The sequence below is a fragment of the Bidens hawaiensis genome, unplaced genomic scaffold (assembly GCF_021521415.1).
Source record: "Bidens hawaiensis isolate Kalapana, Puna unplaced genomic scaffold, B.hawaiensis_p1.1 tig00046369_1, whole genome shotgun sequence".
In the NCBI taxonomy this organism is placed as follows: domain Eukaryota; kingdom Viridiplantae; phylum Streptophyta; class Magnoliopsida; order Asterales; family Asteraceae; genus Bidens; species Bidens hawaiensis.
Genome location: NW_027498285.1, coordinates 23,491 through 31,029, shown reverse-complemented (window position 1 = coordinate 31,029; position 7,539 = coordinate 23,491). Strand labels below are relative to the sequence as shown.

Genomic DNA, 7,539 nt, shown 5'->3' with positions numbered 1-7,539 from the left:
AAACTTGCAAAACATTTATAGACGTTCAAACTATTAATTAAATACTAATTAATTAAATTCTTTCACTTAACCCATTCATCTTTCTTAATAACTCGTTTCAAGATTAACTTCCAACACCATGAACCTTCTTTTGACACGGATGCAACTTGATTACAAATCATCAACCTGTTTAACCCGTTTAGATTAAAAAGTGAAACAATCCATGTATGGGTCACGGTTTGTGCCTTAACACAAATAAATATACATGTCATTCAACCGTCACAAATATTAATCTCCGTATATTATTTTCCTTAAAGAGACTAGTATACGACCACTTTAACATGTTTATCACAACTCACGAACATGTTCATGACTCGTTTAACACATTCGCAACTTCATGACAACCCGGTTGACTCATTCAAATAAATACAAGTAGACATTTTTTATTAGATAATATATAGGTCATGATCATAAATCAATACAATTGAACCCTTTTAAACTTTAATATAATAAAAGATGAGATAGTGAATTTTGTATTTAAGTTCCAGAAAAAGTTTGGCCAAGAAAAAAGTTGAATGGTGGTATTTGATGATTGATTGAGGTGAGATAAAAAGAAAATAAAATAAAATAAAAAATAGAATATAATATAAGAAAAGAAAAGGTACTTGTAACACTACAGTAACAGTCAAGTTGCAGCAAAATAGCAGCAAGCTGAAAACCATTTACAAGAAATCTTATTGAATAACCCTAAAGATCCACCTTTGATCTCATTCAATATTCACACAAAACCACTTTACATATATATATATATTTGCTTGTACCCACAAATCTTGGTTACCATTTAAAGAAACTGAAACCCAAGTGTTTTAGCTTCCAAGATGGTTACTTTTTGAGTTAACTCCATGAATCTTGGTGAAATAGATCTGGGTTTTTATTAGGGCTTATGTTTATGAAGTTTCAAGATTATACAAGCTTGCAAGATTAGGTTTTTTAACTGTTTTAGGTTCAAAGATGGTTGCTTTTTGAGTTAAATCCAAGAATCTTGGTGAAATAGATCTGGGTTTTTGTTAGGGTTTATGTTTATCAAGTTTCAAGATTACAAAAGCTTGCAAGATTAGGTTTTTGCAACTGGGTTGAGGTCTAAAGTGGTTGTTGTAGCTAAATGAGCTGAATTTATTGGTGGGTTTGTATCAAGAATTAAGATTATTGTTGATGCTATTTGGGGTTAGTTTTGGGGGGGAAAGATCAAGATCATATGAAGTGGAAATTGGTTTTGTTTTGTAGTACGACCGGTTTCGGTTGAAGAAAGAAAGATTGTTGGTGAATCTTGAAAGGAAAAGTGGTCCCTTTTTCATAGGTTTAAGGAATTTTGTGAGATTCTTGTTTGTTTATAGAATTTTTCTTGTTTCAAGATCTGAAAATGAGGTTAGCTGCTGTTGGATTTGGTCAGCAGTTGCCTGAAGGTCTGCTTTTTTTTTTCATATATGAAGTCAGCTTTTATTAGTTTATGGTTGGTTTTTAGTCGTATGGCTCATCGTTAAATTCGGCCCGTTTTGATGAAAATTCTGGGCTGGTTTTGCAGTGTATCGGTTTGGCCTTGGTGGCTTGAGCCATTTCTTTAACTTTTTGTATTTTACAAATTTTAAAATAATAAAATGATAAAGATGGTTTATGATTATGATGTGTACTCATAATAACAAATTCCAAAATTTTTATTAAAGAGAGTGTAAATAATAATAGTTCAAAAGGCTCGTTTTGGTTTAAACTGCCAAATCCGACCCATGAACCGGCCCTTTTGGATCTTAAACGGGGAAAACTAGCCGACTTGCTCCGGTTTGTGCTGTTTAGTCTGTTTCAAGTTTCAACGGTTATGAACACTCTTGGAATTTTAGATTAGAGTTTGAAATTTTTTATAAATAGTTAGTGATTCATTATTAATAACTTCCATCATGATTTTTAAGTTTATCTAGATGTTATTACTTATTAGGCTAACATTACTTTATAAATTATGGATTCTTAATCGTGTTAAAAGTTACTTTCTTTTGTGTGATTTTGTTTTCAGGGGAGAAAAGATGTTTGAATTCTGAACTTTGGCATGCTTGTGCGGGTCCTCTTGTTTCCCTTCCGACAGTCGGAAGTCGTGTCGTTTATTTCCCGCAGGGTCATAGTGAACAGGTAGTTCTACCAGACTTTATCTAACCCGTTTTGGGTCTTATTTCAACCCGTTATTCCAGATATCTTTTAACAAAAAAGGTAGCTTAAAACAAGCCCAAATGGACTAAATATGTTATTTCGACCCGTTTGGTTATGGACGGGTCGGCCTGTTTAACTTTTTCTTAAATTTGGACAAAATTGCTTCGGGTCTTATTTTGACCCGTTTACTTATAAGCGGTCGATTCAGGTGCAAAATGTATTATTCTGACCCATTTACTTATGAAAGGTTCGGCCCGTTTAACTTTTTCTAAATTTGAACAAAAATACTATTGGGTAAACCAAATCCATCCCGTATTGTTTATAAGTAAACGGGTCGATTGATGATATCTTTGAACCAAAAAATAGCTTAAAACAAGCCCAAAGGGGCGAAGTGTGTTATATCGCCCCATTTACTTATAAACGGGTCGGCCCATTATTTTTTTCTAAAATTTGAAAAAATTTGCTTCGGGACAACCAAATCCCGTTTGACCCATTGATGTAATGTTTCTAATTGTATCTTTTGTAGGTTGCTGCATCAACAAATAAAGAAGTTGATGCTCATACTCCTAACTACCCGAGCTTGCCTCCACAACTCATTTGTCAACTTCACAATGTCACAATGCATGTAAGCTCGGTCCAGCCTATTAACAATTGTTTTGTAATATTTATTTATTTATTTTTGGATTCCCACAATTATTTTGTAAAAAAATTGCATCAGGCAGATGCAGAGACCGATGAGGTTTATGCTCAGATGACATTGCAACCATTGAACTCCGTATGAACTTCCCATTTTATTGTTTAATAAATGTGTTGAAATTTATTTATAATTCATTTTAGTTTAATCTAGTATATATTGTTTATATAGGAAGAGCAAACAGAGGCGTTTCTTCCGGCGGATTTGGGTGCCCCAAACAAACAACCGACAAATTACTTTTGTAAAACGTTAACAGCGAGTGACACGAGCACTCATGGTGGATTTTCGGTTCCTCGACGTGCAGCTGAGAAAGTGTTTCCTCCACTGGTGAGCTAAAATCTGTTCCAAAATAAATAAAAGTAAAATAAAATCAGTCAATATGATGTGTTTCATCAAGACTAAATTTTGAGCTGGGGCAGCAGTTTTGACCCGTTTATCTTTTATTGGCCGGATTGGGTTGTGAATTATAACTCTTAACATGTCAAATTGGTTGATTCGGGTTGTCGTAAAATTAAAATAGCTTAAAGAAAGCAGGTTAAATGTATAAAACCTCATAAATTAGTTTATTCATAAAAGTATATTATTATTGAAATAATCATATACTGACACTAATTATTATAACTTTTTTTTATGTGAGTTTAGGAAAAAAGTATTTCGGGTCAACTCAATCTGGCCCGACCCGGAACAAATTCACCATATTTTATTCACAACCTAGGCCTGTAACTGAATGAAACGAAAACAACCGGAGTATGTTAATCTTCATTCGTTTAACTTTAACCGAACAAACGTCCGAACACGAACAATTAAACAAACAGGGTTTTCTTGTTTGTGTTTGTTCGTTAAGAAAATTAGCGTGTTCGTGTTCGCTTATGTTTGTTTGCTAACAATATAAACGAATGGTTCGCGAACATAAACGAACGACATAACTGTACATAGATGAACAGACATAATTGAGCTAAAACCAATTAAAAGTAAATATGAACAATAATGTTTTGGGCTTAAAGAGTAATTAAAAGCAAATTAAATTGTGCTGGGCCATAAAATTTAATTGAATATATTAGTGAACGTAAGCAAACGACCTTTAAAAATTGTAACCTTTTGAACGTAAACATCCAGAGATAAACAAATTCAAATGAACGAACCAGACATGTGTTCGTGTTCGCTTGCATAACATAAACAAAGTAACGGTTCACTGAATGTTCGGTTCGTTTACCGGCCTAATTCAACATTTCAACCTGTTTTGAACTGTAACCCGACCCATTCAGCCCACTCGAACATTTAACCATCTCTAGTTTGAGTACAATGACTTAATTTTTGTTTAAAATCTGCAGGATTTCACACAGCAGCCTCCATGCCAAGAACTAATCGCGAGAGATTTACACGATAATGAATGGAAATTTAGACACATTTTCCGCGGTACGCTTGCAACTTGATTCGTTTCACAAATACATGAATCCCGCTTGCAAGTTGATCTATTTTTTACACCATTTCAGGACAGCCAAAGCGCCATCTTCTAACAACGGGTTGGAGTGTTTTTGTGAGTGCAAAAAAACTTGTTGCGGGTGATTCCATCTTGTTCATATGGTAAGCACTTTGCATCTCAACAGTTCAGATTCAGTTTGAGCGCATTAACTGACCAAGAGTGTTTATGATTTACACAGGAATGAGAAAAACCAGTTACTGATAGGAATTCGACACGCGAACCGACCTCAAGCTGTTATGCCGTCCTCGGTTTTATCAAGTGAAAGCATGCACCTCGGGCTTCTTGCGGCTGCTGCACACGCAGCAGCAACTAATAGCCGATTCACCATTTTTTATAATCCAAGGTATTCATTTTATAAAAATTTTATTCAACAAAAACCTGAAAGTTACTAAACCCGACATCCTCTGCAGGGCTTGTCCGTCAGAGTTTGTCATACCGTTGGCAAAGTATATCAAAGCTGTCTATCATACACAGGTTTCGGTTGGAATGCGTTTTCGAATGTTGTTTGAAACCGAAGAATCAAGTGTCCGCCGGTATGTTAATAAAAGTTATGTTAACAAGAATGAACTTTAAGTCGGTTTCTATTATGCGTGTGTGTTTACTTATATTGTATATGTTTTATAGTTATATGGGGACTACAACGGGTATCGGTGATTTGGACCCGGCCAGATGGCCCAACTCACACTGGCGGTCTGTTAAGGTCGGGTGGGATGAGTCAACAGCTGGTGAGAGACAACCTAGGGTTTCACTATGGGAGATTGAGCCGTTAACCACTTTCCCAATATACCCTTCTCAGTTTCCCCGACTCAAACGCCCCTGGCCACCCGGGCTTCCCGCTTTTAACGGTAATTTCCCAAACCTGTAACGGGCTTTTCTCGTTTTTCAAAATATCATATTATGGATAACTAGATATTATTATTTGTTTGTTGGATTTAGGGATGAAAGAGGAGGATTTAGGAATGAACTCGCCATTAATGTGGCTTCGTGGCAACCCGTGTGACCGTGGGTTCAGTTCGCTTAACTTTGCGGGGCTTAACGGGCCAAACTGGCTGCAATCGCCTGATATTTACCAAGCTATGGCTGCAGCCGCACTACAAGAAATGAGAAGTATTGATTCTTTAAAACCATCAAATCCGTTACAGTTTCTACAACACCAGCCCGTTCCAACTGGGTCGGGCCTGGTTGGGCCGGGCCAGGCTCACATGGTTCATCAATCCCAATCTCATCTTCTTTCACAACAATTGACCCACCAGAATCCGTTCTCAATGATCTCTTCGGTTCAAAGTCAAAACTTTACTGAGTCAACCGGGAGCCCGGTTAGTCTTTTGGGCCCGTTTTCGCAAGAAACTTCACAACTTCTTAACATGCCTCGGTCCACCTCTATGTTAACTTACACAGGCTGGCCCGCGAAACGGGTCGCGGTTGACCCACTTCTTGTATCGGGCTCATCACAGTCTCTTCTTCAACAAGTTGAACAGATGGGCCCACCATCACAAATGGGCCTCTCTCATAACACAAGTCTTTCACAAACTGCGGTTTCATTACCTCCGTTTCCGGGAAAAGAGTGTTCGATTGGTCATGAACCGAACACCGATCCACAAACTAATCTTTTATTTGGAGTTAGCATAGACAACCCGAATCTTTTTCTGCACAGTGGTGATGGTGACTCGTTGACCATGCCGTTGACTTCTTCTGGTTATAACATGAGTAATGCGGGAAATGGGTTTTCAATGAATCCGACAATGACAACACCTACTAGTTGTATTGACGAGTCTGGTTTCCTTCAATCACCTGATAATACGGGTCAAACGGTTCAAAATGGTCAAACGGGTCAAACAAACCCACCAAATAGCACGTTTGTTAAGGTGAATATATTTTCTACTCGTAGAATTTTTGCTCTAGCGGTTATGGCTGTAAAAGAGCCTAGCCAGGGTTGGCTCGTTAACAAATCGAGCCGGCTTGTAAAAAGCTCGAGTCAATTCATGGCTGAGTCAATTCATGGCTTGTCAAGCCGCGTCATTTATTTTAATATCTTCTTTTTTACTTATTTATGTTACACACACACACACACACATATATATACATTAACAAAATATTTGAAACATATACTTATAAACGAACCCTAATGTTTATGAACACATATTTTTGGTTTAATTAGTTTTGGTATTGCTAATAACAGGTTTATAAATCGGGTTGCTTTGGGAGGTCGCTCGATATGGGAAAGTTCAGTAGCTATCATGAACTGAGAAGTGAACTGGGTCAAATGTTCGGGCTTGAAGGCCAATTGGAGGACCCAAGATCAGGCTGGCAGCTTGTATTTGTTGACCGGGAGAATGATGTACTTCTCCTCGGTGATGACCCCTGGCCGTAAGTTCCTTGTTTAATAACTTATTTAATAACTTGTTGACCGGGAGAATGATGTTCTTCCCTAAAATCGAACAGGGAGTTTGTGAACAGCGTATGGTGTATCAAGATACTGTCGCCACAAGAGGTGCAGCAAATGGGGAAGCTAGGACTCCAGCAACTTAACTCGGTTCAGACACCAAAACGGTTGGACAATGTCTATGAAAACTATACTCCGAGCCGCCAAGAGTCTATGAGTCTCAGCAACGGGGTTGCATCGGTTGGTTCACTTGAATATTGAACCAACCCGAGCATAGTATGGTGAAATGCTTGATTATAAGCTTTAGGTACTTATAAAACTGTAATTAATATGATCACTTTATATTTATGTATTTGGACTCTAAATGAGCACTTGTTACCTACGTTGTGTATCATGCATTCTAAGGTTTAGGTACTTATGAATTATTGTGTACTTTTTGTGTTGTAGTTTCGGTTTTATATGTTTAGGACGGTCTTCGTCTTAATCAAGGTATGACCACGATTAGCACATTCATGCTAGTTAGCAGTTCGCCAACTTGACATCAAAGCTATCGTCACCGACGTCAATGTTGATATCATTAAACCTCCTAACCCACCACAGTCCACAGGAACTTGCACACTATGTAGTACTATATAATTTGTCTGTCACGAGATGCTCACTTCTTGTAAATAATATTCATAAAGGTTTAAAACTTAAAAGAAGCATATATAATGTAGAGGTAGTCAATAAAGATTTCAAAAATCTATTGTATTTATTATAATTCACCAAATGCTGACAGGCGCAGGAGACTAGTAGCAGTTGACCAGC

The 7,539-nt window shown here is 37.2% G+C and overlaps 1 protein-coding gene across 1 annotated transcript; it reads left to right on the top strand.

Moving 5' to 3' along the window:
• Positions 1 to 665: 665 nt before the first annotated feature.
• LOC143596423 (auxin response factor 6-like) lies at positions 666 to 7,201 on the top strand. Its single transcript, XM_077075211.1, has 13 exons — positions 666 to 1,442; positions 2,042 to 2,154; positions 2,699 to 2,797; positions 2,891 to 2,947; positions 3,038 to 3,193; positions 4,198 to 4,282; positions 4,360 to 4,450; positions 4,528 to 4,692; positions 4,760 to 4,882; positions 4,974 to 5,194; positions 5,286 to 6,214; positions 6,529 to 6,716; positions 6,792 to 7,201. The coding sequence occupies exons 1-13, from the start codon at positions 1,400 to 1,402 to the stop codon at positions 6,991 to 6,993; spliced, it is 2,472 nt and encodes an 823-aa protein (XP_076931326.1). The 5' UTR covers positions 666 to 1,399; the 3' UTR covers positions 6,994 to 7,201.
• Positions 7,202 to 7,539: the final 338 nt, after the last annotated feature.

Coding starts and splice junctions, on each gene's coding strand:
- LOC143596423 (XM_077075211.1), top strand. CDS start 1,400: ATGAGGTTAGCTGCTGTTGGATTTGGTCAGCAGTTGCCTGAAG. Junction 2,155..2,698: donor CGCAGGGTCATAGTGAACAG/GTAGTTCTACCA, acceptor TATCTTTTGTAG/GTTGCTGCATCAACAAATAA. Junction 2,948..3,037: donor CATTGCAACCATTGAACTCC/GTATGAACTTCC, acceptor TTGTTTATATAG/GAAGAGCAAACAGAGGCGTT.